We start from the raw sequence: 21,905 nt of genomic DNA, 5'->3' as shown, positions 1-21,905 counted from the left end.
TTTACATGGAGTTTATATTACAATATTTATGTATTTTGTGCTATATGACATTTAAGAATTTTTGAAATTTACAATATTTAGTATTTACCGTTCTTTAAAACACACGGTTTGTAATTCACACATTAACATATTAATCAACCCATCAAGCTCAAAATAAAATCAGTATTTGAAGATATGATATAAAATTATAACTTAAATTTTATTACGAAATTATTAAAAAAAAAAAGTAGAGAGAATATTTATTATTTCTCTAGTCGAGATCAACTTTTAATGAAGCCGATCTTTAATTTATAGAGATTACTGTAGTTTCTCCAAATTCGATAAATAGACATTTAACAAAATATAAATATGTTTATAACAGATTACAAATTCTTTTAAACAATACAATTTAAACTCTGCACACTTATTCAGAAAAACATTAAATAACATAAGTTAAATCATATTTTTCTCTTTGGCCTTTTTTTAAAATTATAAATATAACTTAATAAATATAAATACAAATTTAGAAAATGATTCAAACATTCATCTCAAGTTTTTGACCAAAAATTTCAACCCAATATATGAAATAAAGGAAGTATTATTTCTAAACTAATCATTTATTATTTTACATTATGATTTCATATTGAATATTTCTCTAAGTAGATAATTTAAATTTTTTCCTAAAATAAAATAAAAAGGGAAAAGACAATTTTGTCCCTTTCATTTGCTCTATATAAAAGCAATATCCTCTGAGTCTCACACATTCACCACCTTCAAATTTTAATAAGACTCTCCCCTTCATCTTCTTCGCACCCACCCACCCCTCTACCCCACCCCCACCCCACCAATGGCTTGTTCCGTCGATACTCTCGCTCCGTTCCTCGGTCCTAACACCACCAACGCCGTCGCCGCCGCTTCATACATCTGCAACCAATTTTCAGGTGTATCGGACAGATTCGTCGATACCGGTTATGCAATCGATTCTACATATCTCCTCTTCTCTGCTTATCTCGTTTTCTCCATGCAGCTTGGTTTCGCTATGCTTTGCGCGGGCTCTGTCCGCGCAAAAAATACAATGAACATTATGCTCACGAACGTCCTCGATGCCGCCGCCGGTGGACTTTTTTACTATCTATTCGGATTCGCTTTTGCTTGGGGTGGTCCGTCTAATGGATTCATCGGCCGACATTTTTTCGGGCTTAAAGAGATCCCGTCAAATTCATTCGATTACAGTAATTTCCTCTATCAATGGGCTTTCGCCATCGCCGCCGCCGGTATCACCAGCGGTTCAATCGCCGAACGAACCCAATTTGTTGCCTATTTGATTTATTCCTCTTTTCTAACGGGTTTCGTTTACCCGGTTGTTTCTCATTGGTTTTGGACCCCAGATGGGTGGGCTAGCCCGACTAATTCAAATCTATTATTCGGATCCGGTGTAATCGATTTCGCCGGGTCGGGTGTAGTTCATATGGTAGGTGGAATCGCCGGGTTTTACGGAGCTTTGATTGAAGGTCCACGAATCGGGCGGTACGATCATACGGGTCGATCCGTTGCGCTTCGTGGACATAGCGCGTCACTCGTGGTTCTAGGCACCTTTTTATTATGGTTCGGATGGTACGGATTTAACCCCGGTTCATTTAATAAAATCCTAGTTACTTACGGTGCATCCGGAGGGTATTATGGTCAATGGAGCGCTGTAGGACGTACCGCGGTTACAACTACCCTAGCCGGTTGCACCGCAGCCCTAACGACTCTTTTCGGTAAACGTATCCTTTCGGGTCATTGGAACGTAACCGATGTATGTAACGGTTTACTAGGCGGATTTGCAGCGATCACGGCTGGGTGCTCGGTCGTCGAGCCGTGGGCCGCGATTATATGTGGGTTCGTAGCGGCTTTAGTTTTAATTGGTTTTAACATGTTAGCGGAAAAATTTAAATACGACGATCCACTTGAAGCAGCACAATTACATGGGGGTTGTGGTGCATGGGGGATAATTTTTACCGGGTTATTCGCTAAAGGGGAGTTTGTGGATCAAGTATACCCGGGTAAACCGGGTCGACCTCACGGGTTATTTATGGGTGGTGGAGGGAAACTACTCGGGGCGCATATAATCCAGATACTCGTTATAATCGGGTGGGTCAGCGCGACAATGGGTCCGCTTTTTTATATACTTCATAAATTCAAGTTGCTTGGGATATCGTCCGAAGACGAAATGGCGGGTATGGATCTGACCCGACATGGTGGGTTTGCTTATTATCATGAAGAGGATCCGAAATTAGGAATGCAAATGAGAAGAATTGAACCAACAACCTCAACTTAGAAAAAAAAATAAAAAAAAAAATTATCTTTTTATTTATGTATCTTTGAATTGTCTAGTTTATATTTTTATAAAATTAATATTAGGGTGTTTGTGAAAAGAAAAAAAAAATAGTGGATTTTTTTAATGGTAAAAATGAGTGGTTGTGTATGAAGATAATGTGAACATGTCCTCTTTTATTATTTTCTACTAGTTATCTATATTTGACTATTAATATCCAATTATCTTTGTACATATATTTAACTTTACTATTATTATGTATGGAACCGTCAAGCTTGACTTGTTTTTTCTATTTATATTTTTTTTCTTTATATTGTTTTGGTTATTGAAATTTCATTGACAAAGACTTTTTTTAAAAAAAGGATAGTTGGTACCATGCCTTTTGAAAATTCTTGGAATCTTATTTAAATAAGTGTTTTTAAACTTAGTATAAAATGAACTATAATTATTTAAAAAGATATTTTTCGAAAAAGTTCAAATCATCCTCGATCCTCAAATACGAAAGAAGAATTAAAAAAGAATAAAACTGACCTATTTATTAAATCTTATGAATATTTTAGAAATGATAATAATACATTGTAATATTATTCACGAGAATGAGGTTTGAGGAAAATATGATGTATACAGATTTAGTCAGTATCTCGTAAATGAAAGGAGGATGAAAAGAGATAAAGAATGAAAGGTAGAGAGAGGTAGGTAGTGTGGGAAAAAGAAGATTCAAAGGGATCTCCTAGGGTTAAGGGTGACCAAACACTAAATTGTGTGAATGGTGAAGAATCTTGTGAATATGCCCAAAAAGATTGGAAAAAGGTGTTAATTTTATTAAATTCAATGTACATATTTTGTCTATTTGTGGGTGGGTTACCTTTAATAATAACCCCAATAGGCATGACAAGACAAATAAAACCATTAATGTTTTCTTTTTGACTATTTTGGGTGGGGATGTGATATTAGTGTACGAGATTTATTAATCTTTTTGCGGAAGTAAATATGTAGTGTTTATTATTTCTATCGATATATAATGATAGATTCAGAATTTTGCGGAAGTAAATATGTAGTGTTTATTAGTTCTATCGATAAACAATGATAGATTCAGAATTTTTGTTAAGGGATTTGTTCTTTTTTACTTGTTCGTTAATTTAGGAGTGGAGCTATCTTATATGAAGGGGGTTTAAATATACGGAAAATTATATTATTTATATATTGTTAAAATAAGTTTATATGTATATATATAATAAATGTCGAACCTCATTCGACTCTCTATTTTTAGATATTTTGAACTCCTTATTGAAAATTCTGACTCCACCTATGCTCACTATAGTATTTCGAAATATTTAACAATATTTATCTAACTTATAAAAACAATGAGTAATTTGTCATGTTATGTCTATTTATCTTTACTATTAATTTTATTTTTTCAATGTTTAGGTGACTTATATTTATAAAGGTGATTTGGTAGATTATTTCTGTCATTTGTTGCTACTTAATTTCTACGACAAGTCAATAGTGGACAACTATTAATGTAAATAAAAAATGTAGACTTTATATATATATATATATATATATATATATATATATATATATATATATATATAATTTTATTTTTCTTTTAATGAGGTTTTTAAATCCTTTATATTTTTTAGAAGAATAGTTTGGAAATAAAAAAAAAAATAATTGTTATCTATATATGTTTTTCAATATTTTTCATAAGAAGGGTATAAAACCTCAATAATTTATTTAATATGAAACCGGAGGAAGTACTGTATCTTTGAAAATCAAAAATCAAAATTTTAATATCGTATTATATTGTATCATATTTATCTCTATTTGGACATGAAAAAAAAGAGAGAAAAAAATAAGGTTATTTAAGAAAAAAAGGACCTTCTCCAATTGATGAGAGGGAAAAAATTTTAATCATCACTCCCGAGGGATATTTGTAGTCGTTTAATCATGTTTTATTATATATTTTTTTAGAATTAATAATTTTTATTTCAAAATAGAAAATAATATAATAAAATTTATGTTGTGTTGGCTATGAATACATATTAAAGTTTTTTTTTAAGAAATAACTATTTGTGAGTAATTTAGAGTGAAAGATGAAAAAAATGTTTTTTTTGTGATTTTTGAAATTTTAGAATTTATTCAAATTCATAAAAGAATAATTTAATAAATTTCATAACAATATCTTTCAACTTCATCACTAATTAGAGAAGAAAAAAAAAGGTTACATATGAATATCCATAATAGAATAATTAAAAGAAATTCATAAAAAAAATATCTTTCAACTGCATCACTTATTAGAAAAAAATAAAAAATTTGCTTAATTATTGGCCCCTCCTTTTTGACCAATCAAAAGAAAATTCTTGTGGTTATGTTCAAGTACTTAACTAGCACTTAATCTACTTGGTCCCTTAATTTTTTAATTACTTATTTTAAAAATTAAAAATCTTATACTAAATAAAAATTAATATGAGTGTTATAATAAAATTCTAATATCAATATTTCTTAAGATATATAAAATTTAAAATGAATAAGTAAAAGTAAACGGACAGAATAATTAACTAATGAAATTTACGATTTAGTACGTCATGCATTTATGCTTCGTATATTGCTTACCCACTAACAAATTAATTTTAATAAACCTTTTAAATATTTTGATGATCTCATTGTGGGATTAATTTAAATAAGCATCGATAATTCATTCAATTTATTGTATTTCGAAATAATATGTGGACATTGAAATTTTATAATATGGTCCTTGAGAAAAAGGGCTTTAATTATGGATATTTTCTTTTTTTTTTTTGGTGGAATTTGTAAAGCTATTTTGTATTTTATTGATTACTATTTTTTCTTTTTTGGTGGAATTTGTAAAGCTATTTTGCATTTATTTGATTACACAAGGAAGACATTTGCAAATTAATAAAGTCACATTTGATATTGATAGTGTAATATTTTTATTCCTTCTACTTTTTTTTTTTCGTTTCATCGGTACTCACATTAGAACTACGACTAAATATTCATACGAGGATAACGTTCTTAACAAGTTTTTCTTCATACTTAAAACTTAAATATCAAGTTTTCTATAAAATTTTATCTATTATTTTTACTATAACTCAATCCATTTTAGCATATATATTATCGATACACAAAAATTAAACTCGATAAATATACGGGAAGATACTGAATATATATATTTTACAAGTTTATACGATATATTCTTTAATACCGAATAAATTTAGTGGATTATTTGACTTGATTAATTAGTTGTTGAGCATTACGTTTAAATGATAGTTATAAAACAAAAAACAATAACCTCAAATGTCAACTACAATATTTTTTAATTACAAAAATTGTTTCAACAAACTATGTACTTAGCTGTACTAATTGTTTATTAACAGTAATGAATGAAGTAAGAATTTATGTCATCATTCATATAATATATTAGATCTTATCATAAGAAAAAAAAGGAACTTTCTTTGGAAAGAATTATCGGTTTCAAAAAAAATGGTCTAATTTGACTTGACACGAATTTATGAAAATAAAAAAGATTTTATAGTTCTAATTAAAGTTATGTCAAATATATCAAAATGACATTTAATCTTGTAACTTTAAACATGTCACGTGAAAAACTGAAACTAAAGTGTTGCAAAAAAAACGAAAGACGTCAATTTCCTTGATACACCCTAAAAAGAAAAAAGAAATCATACATTTTTAAACGAATGATGTGACTAATTAATTCATGATGTCTGTTATGTTAATTACGGAGAACGAATCGATGAAAAACGCGTCAATGAAAAATACTGACAGACTTACAAAAGAAAGGTGCACATAACGCTTTAGATAAATGCGAAATAGAGAAAATAAATAAATAAAAGTATTGTAAATCATAACATAACTACATAATATACACAAACTTTTGGACTCGATGATTGGTTTAATCAGATAAATATCATGCGCTTATATAGGTCGATTTTAATTAAATATACTATAATTATTAATAATAATAATAATAATATTTGCCTTCGTTTTCAAAATTAAATTCATAAAGTAAAAACATTAGCATATTAATGGAAAATTATTGGATATATATTGTTTGGTATACATTACTATCATTCTAGACTTTTATAATTTTGACGAAATAATTTCGTTGAATATTTCAATCATTTTTAGAGAAGACCAATAAATTAAAAAAAAGGTCTATGGCAATCTAGTGGAAGGGTTTAGAAGAAAAAAATTATTGATTTCGTTTTAATTTATTTATCTGATTTTAAGTTTTATGTTCGTAAATTAATAATGTAAAATATTATTAGTTATTGTGGTCTTTAAATATAATTAGTGAAAAATTAAAATTAAGAAATTGCCAAAAAGAATAAAATTATTCTTACGAAACAAACTAAAAAAAGTAAAATAAATAATTTAAAATGAATAAAGTAACAGATATGGTGATAATATATGTTATCTAAATTCTAAACAAGTTGCTCCCAAAAAATTATGGGCATGTTGAGAAATTTGTTTGTATATGCGTTACATGAGCAAATATGATTGTTTTAGGTATATAAATGATATAATTCAGATATAATTATAATTTATAGTTTCTTTATAAACTCGGAAGATAGATTGATGTCATTCAGGTAGTTATAAAATTATTAAACTTATATAAAGAGTAAAAACCTCAAAAGATCACTCTTATCGAAAAAATAATCCAATCCAACAATGAACAAATAAAAAGAGAAGAGACAATTATTCTTGAAAATAGAGATGTTTTATAAATTAATACATTTTAAAAAATAATTATTGATTTGAGCAATACTTTTTGTTTATTACCATTGATAGCAATGTTGTGATAAATCTGTAATATGTATTAAAAGTGAATTATGTATGCAGTGTATTTGAATTATAATTGTTTTTGAAATACATTATGTTTGTTTGGGTAAAAAATTGTCACATTGTATTATAAGTGTATTAAAATATGTGATAAACGTATTATCCATCATTAAAACTTGTATTATATGTGAATAATAAATTGTTCTTTGTAATATGTATTAAACTTATATTATAAATGAATTAAAAGTGGTTAGGTGAAAAAAATATTATTACTATAAATGGTAAATATTTTTTTATTATAGTATATTTATGTAAGTTTCTCATTATTTTTTATAGTAAAAGTTACATAAATTTCATAGTGTTAAAATTAATTACATCAATTCCATCAAAATTATAATATCTCAAATATATTTAAAAATTTACGGATATATAACTTACGGATCTATTTAGGGAAAATTGTATATAATAGCAAATTAATAACCTAAATTAAATGAAATAGCTGGGGTTTGATTTAATTGTGCTCCATAGCAAACATTAGCTAAAATTTGCCAGCGTCTCTCTCCCAAAAATCTCGCTCGCCACTCTCCATGCTCGCTCGCCTCTCTCGCTTTATACACAGAAGTGTATAATTTTGTTTCTGTTTTGTATAAAGCGAGAGAAAATTGTATATACACATGCAAAAATGTATATCTTCGTGTTATACACTTAATTATACAATTTACAAACATTTTACTTCAAATATTGCAAAGAAAAAGGTCAACGAATTATACAATTGCAGTGAAATATAATTTTCTCTAGCTTTATACAACAGAAGTGTATATATTGTGTTTCTGTTTTTGTATAAAGCGAGAAAAACATATATCTTCTTGCTATGCACTTATAATTATGCAATATGCATACATTTTAATTCGATTCAACTATATGCAAAATAAATTATATAATTGCAGCGAAATAGGCCAGCGAATTATACAATTTAGGCCAGCGAATTATACAATTGTATATGTATAGCAAATTATACAGTTTTATGTTTGCTATAGAGCGCAATTATGCAAAGTTTTCTATAGCATACAAATATGAATTTTTTGTTCGCTATATGTGAAAGTTGCCCATCTATTTAATAGTGATATATATTCGAGAGGAGAGGAATGGATATGAAACTTGTGTGAGGCATAAGGCCCAACATATTTGATATACTGGCGTGGAAGACCCAATATATGGACTAGGCCTGTACGGCCCATTGACTAGGTAAGTTGATTTGCATAAATAGCAATTTTAACTTTGGCCCAACATATATACCGTATATGTTGTGTATTTCGATCATATTGATAATCAGTTAATCGAATGTATATATCTCTTTTTTATGATTCGGATTTCAAGAATAGTTAATTTTATATGTTTATATGTAGAATAATAACATTTTATCATTTTTCAGATTCAATTTTAGATATACAAATCTAAAACTGAAAACATATATTTCTATTGAGTTTTAAAATTTGTTAACAATTATTCTAAAGATTTGAAGTTAGGTGTAAAGATGTGAAGTTTAAATTATTCTTGATTTAATTATAGTTTTTTCAGTTATTGGTATATCGATAATGGATTATTGAATTAGAGATTGCTATGACAATTTTGATTATTCTTATTATCGAGAATTAATTTTTAATAGTTTGAAGTTTTTTCTTAATGAGATAATAAATTACCTGATAATAACTAATATTTATACTATTCCGTTTCTCCGAGTTTAGTTATATACTTCTATATTTTGTTGTCGAACACTTAGCTATTCAACACTGTTTCGGCATTTGCTTTCGAGCAAAATGAAATTTGTCAACTGAGATGCTTGGTTTAGATGGATTGTCACCTTGTTTCTAGGTAATCTCAGTTAAACTGATAACTGAATTAATAATTGATAAATCGATAACTGATAACTTTATGTCATAATGGTTGTAAAACAATTTAGCATGACCAATTAAGGTTGTGATAGAGTATTAAGTATTCTTTCATCCTTAACCAAGATATCCCGGGTTCGAGCCCACTTGGGTACAAAATCACCTTTGTTAGGGAGCACTTTACTCCCCAGCGCGGGACTTTCGACACGAGTTCGGATTTAGTCGGGCTCCAATGTGGGTTCCGAACACCCAATATGGACTTCAGCACAATTTCGAATTTAGTGGGGGCGCCAATACGGGTACCGCTCACCGAATGGGAAACAAAAAAATAAAAAAGTCAAACTCTAATGTGGGTACGGGACACCCAATGTGAGACTTTCCGGTGCAACTCTGAATTTAGTGGAACCCCAATGTGGGTATCAGTCACTAGCTGGGAAATAAAAAACAAAAAAAGGATTCAGCGTGTTTACAAAGCGATAACTTATAAGTCAAACCGATAAACTTCAAAATCAAATTGCCCCAAAGTAGGACTTCGTGACGCGAATCTGGATTTTGTTCGGCACCAATATGGGTACAAAACAGTCAATGTGGGACTCTTTAGCACGAATTTAAAATTAGTTGGGTTTCAATGTAGATATCGAACACTAGGTGAAAATAAAAATAATAAAAGAACAATTTAATGTGTCTACAAATTGATAGTTGATAAGTCAAATTGATACGCTTCAAAACTGAACTGAACTGAATGATAACAACCCTATCAAAGTGGTGTTCATCAATTGTTTTTTTTTTTTTAAATAAATTAATTTAATCGAATAAAGTAAAATAATTGAATAAAAATTCCTATATAAAAATTATTTTCTATTTTTTTAGAACTTCTTGTTTCTTTCTTCATCGTCTTCATCAAGAGAGAGATTTTTTCGAACACTGAATCAGCCATGGCGGCTCTACAGTATTTGGAATCGCTACGCAATGATCATCCAGAGCTTTCTGATTGGTACACGACGCTTGCAGATCTGTACCAACGCAAGCTCTGGCACCAGCTCTCTCTCAAGCTCGAACAGTTTGTCGCTCTCGCTGTTTTTCAGGTATTTTATCGTATATCTCCCCGTTTTATACTTATTTTGTTGTTTTTAGGGACTTCTTGTGATAAATTAGGGGTTTTGCGTGATTTGAGTTTTGGAGTTGTAGTGATTGATGATAAAGTTAGGGGTGTTTGGTTTAATAAGCTGAAGCCTTAAAAAAGAAGGAGTTTTGATTATGAAAGGTTGGGAATTGTATTGAAAAAGAGATTTTTTTTTGTTGTTGTTGAGTTAGGGATTTGTAATTTAGGTTTTTGTGTTGGGAATTGGGGTTTATGAATATTCTAGGGTTTCGGGGAGTTGGAAAGGTGGCATCTTGGAGATAAGAGAAGTGAATTGAAGAACAAGAGAGCTTTAGTTGTGTAGCTTTTATTGTTATGATTTTAGGTGGTGATGTGTTGAACTTGAAATATAAGAGCGTGGAGTAAGCTTAGTTATGAGTGCTAATGAGAATTGCTCTGGAATTATGGTTATTGCCGTCTACCTCATTTTATGTGCATTTGGAGTTATGTGTCTGCATTTCGATGTTGCTTGCCAGTGGTATTTCACAAGTGGGGTTTGAAGAGGGTAGATCTTATCCCTACCTTGGGAGGTAGAGAGGTTTCCGATAGACAGTCAAAAAAAAAAAGATATACAGTTCATCAAGTTTAAATCATCTGATTCATAATTCTTCAAATAATTCTAAAATTCGGTTTGACTTGTCCTTTGAACACAACTTCTTGTAGGATAAATTGAGTTCTCTGAGTAGGTGCATGGTCAGGGTTCTAGATGTTCTTGAATCTTGCAATGTAGTCATGGAAATATGTGTCCATATAGCATAGTAAATGTGGTGTTTTTATTCTGTTCCTCATTATCTAACTGCAGCTTAAATTGCATATGCTTGATTTTCAGTTATCGTAGTTGTTTTTTATTGTATTGTATGCAGATCTAATGCCTTCCGTTTTGTTTCCTTATTTTGTTCTTAGGCTGGTGACACGTTGATACAGCTGTATCACAATTTCATCACTGATTTTGAGACAAAGATCAATCTTCTGAAGCTTGCACATTTCGCTGTAATCGTCTCTCGGCAATATTCGGAGAAAGATGCTGGAATAGGTTATCTGGAAGGAGTAGCAGAGAAGCTCCAAAATACTAAAGAGACACGGATAGAGGAACCAATACTTTATATTAAGTTGCAGATTGCCCTATTTAAGCTAGAACAAGGGGATCAAAAAGAGTGCAAGAGGCTTTTAGAACAGGGGAATGCTACAATTGACAGCATGACCGATGTTGACCCCTCTGTTTATGCCAGTTACTATTGGGTTTCATCTCAGTATCATAAAACGCGGCAGGAATTTGCAGAGTTTTACAAAAGCGCTCTCCTCTATCTTGCATACGTTTCAGTGGATTCTCTTTCGGAGTCATTCAAGCTGGTATGTTGCCATTTTATTTTCTGCCTTTTATCCAAAGAACGATCTATTTATTGTCCGTGTCTAGCAGATCTCTGACCTCTATATGTTGGTTTCTCTTGCCTTAGTGCTGTTGGTAATATATCTCTTTGCTCAAAGTACTAACATTGAATAAGGTCTAAAATGGGGTGTACTGTTGGCGTCATGAAGAAGGTTGCTAAGACATGTTGCTAGTAGATATCCGTGATATACTTGTAGAGTACCATTTTAAATTTATTTATGCTCCTTACATTTTATACTACTTGGTACCCAAAGAGAATTGAATCTTTGACATAAAGTCTGTATAAGCTGTTGATTTTTTTAATTTGTGCGCATTTCATTGTGACAAATTATTTAGTATTAGAGAAATTGGCCTGAAAATCTGAATAGAGCAAACTGGATTATGGGGGATTCTTTTCACGCTTTGGGTAGGATTTTTTCATACCTGGAGATCTGGAGATTCTTTCTGTAACCTCAGTCTTTTAAGAAAATGCATCTGAAATTGGTTGAATGTCAATATATTTGAGGTTTTCTATTCTATGTAACTGTCTCTTCTATGTAATTGTTTCTTCTATCTTGTCTAGGATTTGGCGTTTGATTTGTCCTTGTCTGCTTTACTGGGAGACAACGTATACAATTTTGGGGAGTTGCTTGCTCATCCTATAGTAAGTTCTTTATTTTTCTTTTATTTGGATTAATCAAAATCTTCTATTGAATGTCACATGAAGTTGATGTCATGCATATAAGAAATTTCCATGGAAGTCATCCATCTATGGATGTTCCTTTACACACAGTAATACTACTGAAACTAAAGTTTGGTTAAAATTTCCACAGTGGACTCTCTACTATTCTCAAAAATTGTAGGTTGTAATACAATTGTTGTTTTCTTTGCTGGCTAAGCTGTCCATTGTAGGAATTAGCGTTGCTGTCTTCCTAGTTGCTAGATTTGTATAGACTTATCTTGCGTTGTCATTTTTGCTGGAATGAGATCTTGTTAGGTTTATAGTAGCAAGCTTTCCCTGTTAATGTAGTCCCACCAATTCCCTTCCATTCCAGGCTGTCCATGACTTGGGTATGCACTGTCGCTTGCTTTAATTGCCCAGCAATTTTATATTTTTTTAGTTAGCAGTCTTTACAGTTTCCTCCAAGGACGATGTTCCTGCAGTTCCACTTACCATAAAAAATAAAGAAAGATTTTAGCAGTTTCTATCTCTATATTGAGCCTTTTTTTTGTGTCAGACACAGCAGCTATATGGTATACATCAGAGGATACTCTTTTATAGAAAGTTGGCCCAACCATCTGTCATGCCAAAAACACATGTTTTCTCCATTTCCTAGTGTGTGGGCTTCTCTTGTACCAAATTTATCCCACAGCTTCCTCATGAACTTTCACAGACCATCCCATAAGGATAGGTGTTTGCTTGTTTACACCATCTAATCCATTTTCCATATTGGCATCTGCCACTCTTTTCCAAAGTATATCATCTTCACAGTTGCATCTTAACAGTTGCATCTTCACTACCGTTTCAGCAGCAGGTTTTGGTTGTGTAGATGAAGGTCTTTCATTCCAAGCCACCCATTTGATTTGGTTTGATGAGTTCTTCCTGTTTGGCAAGGTGGTATTTATGTTGACCACTTGAGCTTCGCCAAGGGAACTTATCTCATCTACTCCAACAGGTGCTTTTGCTAAAAAAGTATCAAAAAAATCTTTAGAAGAAACTAGTATAAAGTATCTACAGTGTACCCATAGCACAAAGCTGTGTGAAATCTCATAAATTCAGTTTCGACTATCAAATAGGCTTCAGAGTTCATAAGTGGTGGAATTGATTGGAGGATTATATTAGAGAGCCATAGGGTGATCTTATGTTGGTTTCTTTGGCAACATTATGTAGAACTCATTATGGCTTTATCTTTTTTTTAACAGATAAAGAGTTTGGTAGGGACACAAGTTGAATGGCTATATCATATCCTTGAAGCATTCAACACTGGTGATTTAGTTCGTTATCAAGAATTGTGCCGTGTCCATAAAGCTGCTTTAAGTGCTCAACCAGCATTATTGCAGAACGAGAAAAAGCTTCTCGAGAAGATCAACATTCTGTGCTTGATGGAAATCATCTTCAGGTTTTGCAGACATTTTGCATATAGTGGTACCTCTGTAATTTATTTTTGTTAAACTGTAACTTATAGAGAAAGCATTTGCGTGCAGTCGCCCAGCAGAGGATAGAACTATTCCATTGAGTGCCATTGCAGAGCGCACTAAACTTAGCGTGGAAGATGTAGAGTATCTCTTAATGAAGAGTCTCTCTGTGAGTGAATTATTGTTTGTTTAATTAAGATATAAATCTATCCTCTGTAACTAGCTTCCACGCACCATGACATGCATAAGAACGAAATGCTCATCTTTGTAATGTTATTGGATGGTCAATTGTACCGGGATGTCATATGGCAACATATTTTTTCCTCTATGTTCTCAAGTCATGCATATGCTCCACACCTAATTTATGCGTTTTCTCAACTTATAATTTAAGTGGGCTTCCAAAATGCTTTGGATAGAGGAAGTATAATAACCATGATCAGCTTCATTGCTTAGTATATCAAATCATCAAAAGTAGGACAGCTCCTTCTATAAGAAGGATAACCTTATAAAAAAAATCATTTGATTCAAGTGAATGGTCAATTTCTTACCTCTTAAGTTGTGGCATCGGTCGAGTTTTTTTGCTGTGCAGTTTATATATCCCTACAGTCAATTGGAAGTAATTCTCATTATTACATTATGCCCCCACCAAAAGCTCCTCCACATGAGCAGTATGTAATGTTGCAACCAATAAGTTTTTATATGTTCTCTTATGCGTTTTAGGTTCCTGCGTTTCTCATTCTGTTCCCCTTTCTATTTTTCTCGTCATGAATGTTTACTTTTCCAACATCCCATGAAGTTTTCCTGTGATATATGGTGATGTTTTACATGTCGGAAATTAGGCTAATGAACCATTTTTCTCCGGTATGATGTTGTGTTTACTGTAGGTACATCTGATAGAGGGAATAATCGATCAAGTGGAAGGGACTGTTCACGTGTCCTGGGTTCAACCAAGAGTTTTGGGTGTTCCTCAGATCAAGTCACTGCGAGATCGGCTAGACAATTGGGTGGATAAAGTACACACTGCCTTGTTATCTGTGGAAGCTGAAACTCCTGATTTGGTTTCATCATAATCTTAGTTTCCCAGTTTGCACTTCCTGGTCCCTGCAGCACTCCGATTTCTTCGTCCTCTCTTTTTTGCTGTGCTTACGAGAGCTTGTAACACAACAGAGGAATTTTGTGAGACATTTGTTTAGTTTTCTCAGGCCTACACTCTGTACTGTGGCTTATATCCCAAATCATTGATCTGTCACTGTTTTCTGGATTTAGGTGCTTGTTCAGTCACCACTTTGTAGTCTATAGACTACTATAGCGACGACATCGTCTTAACGGTTTTATTCAGAGTACACTTGATTTGGATTAAGCAAGTAAGATATATTATTTGACACTCGGAAGTTACGTTACTGTCACATAAATTGAGATAGAGGAAGTAACAAATATTGTCTGAAAATTACTTGAATTGTTTTTAGTTGTGGTTTTATAGTTGCAAAAATTCATTTGCATCAATCGAAATGTTGACCTCTGAATACTCCAAGAAAATATAATAACATACTAGTATGATGGTATACAAAGATCTTGTCTCTATTGTTTCTAGGATACAGAGATTGTTTCTGATAAGCCTCTTAGCTTGGGAAATCGGTTTTTTGTCTCTGAGAAAATAATTGTAATAATTTGTAAATGACATGTCCACCAATCAAATACTTGAAGCGCGTGCATATTTCGATTAATTCTTTCTCAAACTTCGCATTCAGTTAAATAAAACGAAGTATTACGATTGTGTGGAATATTTGCATTTTTCATCAGCAGAGAAAATGTTATCAAATCTAGTTAAAGACAACATAAATGCAGTATCAGAATTTACATAAAAACAAGAAAACAACCTTTCTTGAGACTGAAATGAAATTCTCCCACATCGATACAGAATAGGAACATTTACTTTTTTTTATTAGAATTAGAGAGATGGATGTTCGCCGAGCTTAGTAATGTGGGCTTGTAACCCAAATGGGGGCATTAATGTGGTGGGATATTGGGCTGCACCAGATGGTTGGGCTTGGTGGGCTAGTTTCTGGCTTGCCCTATCCAAGCTCAGAGTTGGATCACGTGGCCCAATTGAAGAAATGGGCTGCTTGATTCCTAAAGTTTGGCGGGAACGCGTGAGGCTGGTTTTACAGAGCAACGAATAGCTTTTGCTCTAAGCAGTGGAAGGATAACGAGTCGGTGCCTCCCAAGTTCAGTTAACGCCTGATGGGCTGCTCTAATTAAACCACTACTTTTTGCTCCCGCTCTGAGCAGTGGAAGTATAACGAGTCGGTGCCTCCCAAGTCTATAATAAATAGGAGGTCACTCATTAGAGTAAATGGTTAGTAGATAGTTTTGGCTTGTTTCGTGTTCATACGAAATTCGTATTTGTTTTTCCTTTCATACTACACATTAGTAATATATATTAGGATTGTTCTTGTAGTTCTTTTATTATCTCATCATTTTGCTGTTATTGAACAAATGATTTCGTGTTCATGAGAGATTTGTACTTGCTTTTCCTTTCATACTAAACATTTATAATATATATTAATTTAGGATTATTCTTGTAGTTCTTTTATCATCTTGTCATTTTGTTGTTATTGAACAGATAGATGATAGAGTGTTGTCTTGGGTTCATGCGGGATTTGTACTTGTTTTTCCTTTAATATTAGTAGTATATATTTAGACTGGTTTCACAGGGCAACGGACAACTTTCGCTCTGAGCAGCGAAAGGATAACGAATCGGTGCTTCCCAAGTCCAGTAACGCCTGATGGCCTGCTTCAATTAAACCACCATTTTTAACCGCCCTATAATAAATAGGAGGTCACTCATTAAGGTATTAGTAGATAGTTTAGCATTGTTTCGTGTCCATGCGGAATTTGTACTTGTTTTTCCTTTCATACTAGACACTAGTAGTATATATTAGGATTATTCTCGTAGTTCTTTTATTATCTCGTCATTTTGTAGTTATTGAACATATAGTTTCGTGTTCATGCGGGATTTGTACTTGCTTTTTCTTTCATACTAAACATTAATAGTATATGTTAGGACTATTCTCGTAGTTCTTTTATCATCTTATCATTTCGTTGTGTTATTGAACAGATAGATGATTGAATGTTGTCTTGTGTTCATGCGGGATTTGTACTTGTTTTTATTACTAGTAGTATATATTAAGATTATTCTCGTTGTTTTTTTTTGCCAATCTCATCATTTTGTTTTTATTGTGGTAGACTAACATGACTTAAACTAATGTGGATAGATATGATTATTGATGATTAATATAGCGGATCACAACTCAGTTTAGGACTCAGAATATCTATTTTAATATAATCGAGATTTGAAATAAAAAAGCACGATCACTGAAGATTTGTATATTTGTTTCTTTACTTATTTGAGACATAAGCCACCATTTTTTTTAAAAGACACACACTAATGCTTTTTGGACATATGACATATTTGTTATGACTTTTACGACATAACTTATGAAACATTATGATACAACTATATAAATTTATAGCTAGATATCGCGCAAAACATCAAGAGTCTTAAAAAAGCAGAATTTTCTGCACAGAGGGTGATGTATCAATCAACTTAATAAGGTTTCTGTTTAAAGAGTTTCAAGTTAAGTTATAACTTTGGTCAAGTAGAGTAGCATCACCTCACAAACTTTTCGAATTACTATAATATGCAGGCTAGTATGAGTTGACTACATACCCCTGCTTACTGTTTTACTTTTGAACGAACAGGATGTTGATCGTCTTCTTGAAGGTGTGTTCTTCGACTTGGATCACCTTTCACTAGCCTTGCTCTTGCTCGAGGATCAAGTTTCCCATTATCGGTCTCTTTTGAGCACTTATTTCCACTTGTATGATGTGAATCTTGAATTGATTTTGGAAAAGTTTTGCACTTGATGTGATGTCTGTTTTGACATGTATTGTGATTCTTCAAGTCTGAAACTGCTTCTGCTTTCGTCTTGCTCCTCGTGCTTATCATTTGATCATTAACTGTAAATAAATATACAATACTTTCAGCAAGAGATACACCATGTATAGTGTGTTTTATCTTTGTAAACCGCACAACAGTTATAAATTTACAAGAGGTACTGTATTCGATGATCTCAATCTACCACTGATTCACGGTTAATTAACGTGCTAAACATGTAAAACCCATGAACAAGTTTCACAAAATAGTGCAGAATCAAGAACAACTACACTCCTACACTCCTGTTTCTCTTCTAAACAAATTTGTCAGATGTGTTGGTATGTCCATTCTGATGTGAGGATAATCAGATCACCCGTGCTTAATCAAATACAGAGAACTACCCATGATGTCTCACTGACAACCAGTACGTAAATGTGGATTATGTGCATAGCCATAGCAGAAGTATATATCCTATGCACCAGCGATCTACGCGAGGGTATGATTTGGCATGTAGTCACTCACAATGAAGACGAAGCTATTCTACATACCTATTATGGATTTCCTTCTCTTACACACGGCCACATTAACTGGCCCCGAATTAACAAGATTAAAGTATCAGAAAAGGAACTGTGCAAAGACAAGACATGTAATATTTACATGTTAAAGTCAACAATAATCACAAAAAATGCTATTAAATCATTGTTCCTCAAGTGCATTTCCAGGTTTTTTCCATCACACTTCGTTCATGAAAAGATATGGTTTTGCTACACAATTCAGTATTTAGAAGTCCAAGTTTGTGTTTCCCCACGAAGGAATTAATTCTAGAATGCAAAGTTCGTTAGGGATTACCAGGGCTTGATAAGACTGCACGTGGTCGAGGGACAGAAGTGGCCCTTGTATTTGGTTTGCTTCCACCAAAAATGCTTTGGTTATTTTCCTTCATTCTCCCTGCCAATCAACCGAGTGAATGTCAACCCACTTGCAAAGTGTGTGGTAACAAAAGTTGCTAAAGAAGTATGTAACCTCTCAATGATGGAAGTCCATGTCTGTCTGGGCTTAAAATACATGCTCGGGGTATCCTCACAACTGATGTAGGCGAATCATCTTTATACACCATCAGAAAGAAGCAGAGGAGAGAAGAAAACAACAATGAACTAGTCAGACACCATCAGAGCTGAGAACAAATAAAATGATGGATATGGAAAGGCAATGACGTATTGACGGAATAAGTTTACTACAATAGTTCAGTTGAGTTATTGCTGGATGTTAATATGCAAACTCCCATCTTTTGCTTAAATCCAACCATCTATACTCTGTGTCATGGTTTTGGAAATAGCATACAGTGAATAAAACCAATGAATCAAAGACTTCAACGAGCACTATGCAAGACAGCAAATGTGACAACAAAGAAAGAACGAAAGGAATTTGTATATGTCAAGAAAACAGTCTCGTAGTAATGAGATAGAAGTGGATATGCATCTGCTGAAGCTAACTTAGCCTATCGACTATATATCGTAGAAAGCTGCAGCCTAAAACTTTTGAATAGGATCATCACACACTAGAGAGTACTTGAAGGATTTCCAATCCAGCGCGACATTGGGATTCTGCTTAAAATAGATGAGGTTCAGGAACAACAGACACAAAATGGAAATGCTCTAATGTCAGGATTCTTTACAAGTAGCAAATCCTTAGGAGGTGAAAGAGAATGTGATGTCGTGCACTTTTCATTTTGCTTGCATCAGTATATTACAATAAAATCCACATATAAAATCTCTCCAGTTTAAGGAAAGTAAGAAGACAAGCAAAAGAAAAATATTACTACTAATACAACTAAGCGAACTACAATTAGTTAGGTAAACTGTGTATAACAATCTATACATCATTTCAAGAACTAAAAAGCAATCCAAAACAATGCTGCCATGTTGAAATCCCTTTACAAGAGAAAATTTAAAGCAAAAATGATCCTTTACATTTATATCTACTCAAAAGTCAAAGCCTGCTCAATTCAACTACACCTAAACCCCAAAGATGATGTTGGCTATATAAACTTCTACATCCATTTCACTTAGTTTCATCCCAATATTGGCAAATAGTTTGTCTTTTAAGGCAATTTAAAATTTCTCCATCATTAGAGGTTCTCAAAACCTCGCATTTGTCCCTATACTGACATACAAATCTAAATGGCAAAAAATTCTACTCTCCAGAAAGCTTGCTGTTGGACTAAAGCCATAGAAAGATATGATTCTGATCAAGATACCTCATTTACAAATAATCTAGCATGATAAAAGAGCAACCCAAAACTAGTCAATCACAAAAAAAGAAAAAAAAATAACACAAGTTAATCGCATGATTATAAAGAATCAACCAAAAGATCAAGTTATGTTGGGATGATTTCTGAGATGATCACTCAACTAATAGTTATCATCTTGGAAAATCACCTTTCTTCGACAAAGGTACAAACTTTATGATATAACAACTATACTCAGCTATATTAGCAAAAATGAAATATCATACAAGGATGAAGAAAGATGGGGTTCCTCACAAACAAAAGTGTACCTGAAGAAGAGAAGTCACTTATGGAAAGGGATTCAAAAGCCTTCAAAGATGGCAAAGACTGATAAGCATACTGATCATCTTCTTCTTTCTGTACCCTCACCTTAACCCTTGGATACACTTAACAAAATTCAAAAAATAAACAAAATCAAAATACCCTTTTCAGCAAAGGCACCAAAATCAGAATCCAATATACTCAAACCATTAAAAAACCAAAATTGAAACCTACTTGTCTTTTAACTTGCAGAAGCTATCAAGAGTCAACCAGCTATCTCTTTTCCTGAAAAAAATGAAAACCCATATCAGCAAATAAGATCAAAACAGCAAAATAATAACCATATTCAAAAAAATCAAGAAAACACAAAACCCCAAAACCCAAAAACCCCACCTGAGTCCTAACTTAGAATATGCTTTAGAACTATACAAATAGCTCAAAACTCTCCACCTCCTCCTCCTGTTTGGCTTTAGATATCTTTAAAAAGGTGAAATCTTTGGTAATGAAAGTGACAAAAAGGAGTGGAAACCTGTGAATATTCAACCAAAAACTATGAATGATTCTTGAAAATGGAAACAAATCATTAAAAGGGGTTGCTTTCTTTTCCTATTCTTTTAACAATATTGTTTGTATGAGAGGTCAAAAGGGCCAAATTGTGGGGACTATACAGAAAGGGTCCATTTTTGAAGCACTTTCGGCAAATTTGACAGAATCTGATGCTTATTCACAAGCATGTACGGTAGGTAATCGAAGAAAGATATCATATGGTCAACTAATTGCAGGTTGCTTTCAAGTTTCAATTTTCAGTTTTGTGTCTCTCCATTTATTGATTCTTTACGCAATGTAACGTGCCAAATAGAGGTGTCAAGTAGGACCAAGTGAAGTGCATCGAGAACAAGAATGATTGAGTATTAGTAGAAGAGGTGTCGGGGGTACTATATCGATTTCGAATTTTATAGGTGTAAATGAAAAATAATAAACAGGTTAAATAAGATTTTGCTTTAGTGATAATTGAATTGATACGAAAAAGATGTTGTGGTGCATATCGTTCATACTTTTGATCAACAAGGCTCGTTTTTAACAATATTGTGTCGAGATAAAAATTTATTGATAATTTAGATAGAAAACTCGCGTAACTGATAGTAGTGATATGAAACTCACAAAAACATTAAATTTTGATGATTATATTTTATATTGATATAATTATCCCCTTAAATAAAATAATTTAATATCTTCAACTTTGTCATATAAAAAATTCTATTTTTATAATTATAGAATCAACCATCAAATCCTTTTATGGACTGTACACTTTGAAAAGAAAATCTCTCAAAATGGATAATATAAACATTGATATATTAATTTAATGCGTGAGATACATTAATCGTTAAGTAAGATACATTACATTATATACATGATACACTAATTTGATGCGCGAGAGACACTAATCTGATGCGCGGGATATACTAATTGATGCGCGAGGTACATTTTATATATGATACACTAATCTTACGCGCGAGATACACTAATTAAATGTGAGAGATACATTAATGTGATGTGCGAAAATGAGGAATATTGAAGATTTGTAAAACTTATAGGGAATAATAGTAATAATTAAACTAAAAGGTGGAATTTTCATAATTAATCCAATAATTTCTACTTCATCCGTCCTGATTTATTTAACACTTTTTATTTTTTCGACACTCAAACCCTTTTAAGTTTAACCTAGAATTTGTGTATGAACCTTTTACTTCTTTTTTTAAAAAAATGA

General features: G+C 32.4%; 3 protein-coding genes across 3 annotated transcripts; 2 read left to right on the top strand and 1 right to left on the bottom strand.

The window, feature by feature from the left end:
- Positions 1-741: 741 nt before the first annotated feature.
- On the top strand, positions 742-2,588 carry AMT1-1 (ammonium transporter 1 member 1). Its single transcript, NM_001317738.1, is given in 1 exon segment — positions 742-2,588. A coding segment is annotated over 1 exon segment (1,473 nt). The 5' UTR covers positions 742-826; the 3' UTR covers positions 2,300-2,588.
- A 7,115-nt stretch (positions 2,589-9,703) lies between these two features.
- On the top strand, positions 9,704-15,043 carry LOC101264976 (26S proteasome non-ATPase regulatory subunit 13 homolog B). The gene is made up of 6 exons (XM_004247725.5): positions 9,704-10,094; positions 11,054-11,500; positions 12,100-12,180; positions 13,440-13,636; positions 13,722-13,821; positions 14,537-15,043. The coding sequence occupies exons 1-6, from the start codon at positions 9,945-9,947 to the stop codon at positions 14,720-14,722; spliced, it is 1,161 nt and encodes a 386-aa protein (XP_004247773.1). The 5' UTR covers positions 9,704-9,944; the 3' UTR covers positions 14,723-15,043.
- Positions 15,044-17,213: 2,170 nt separating this feature from the next.
- On the bottom strand, positions 17,214-21,181 carry LOC101264673 (uncharacterized). The gene is made up of 6 exons (XM_004247724.5): positions 20,531-21,181; positions 20,372-20,422; positions 20,146-20,262; positions 18,613-18,693; positions 18,439-18,537; positions 17,214-17,672 (listed from the first exon to the last, which is right to left on the bottom strand). Coding segments are annotated over exons 2-6 (582 nt in total). The 5' UTR covers positions 20,373-20,422; positions 20,531-21,181; the 3' UTR covers positions 17,214-17,388.
- Between the last annotated feature and the right edge of the window lie 724 nt (positions 21,182-21,905).

This window comes from Solanum lycopersicum, chromosome 9 (assembly GCF_036512215.1).
Source record: "Solanum lycopersicum chromosome 9, SLM_r2.1".
Classification (NCBI taxonomy): domain Eukaryota; kingdom Viridiplantae; phylum Streptophyta; class Magnoliopsida; order Solanales; family Solanaceae; genus Solanum; species Solanum lycopersicum.
Note: the sequence above shows the minus strand (reverse complement) of the source record. Positions and strands in the feature narration are given on the sequence as shown.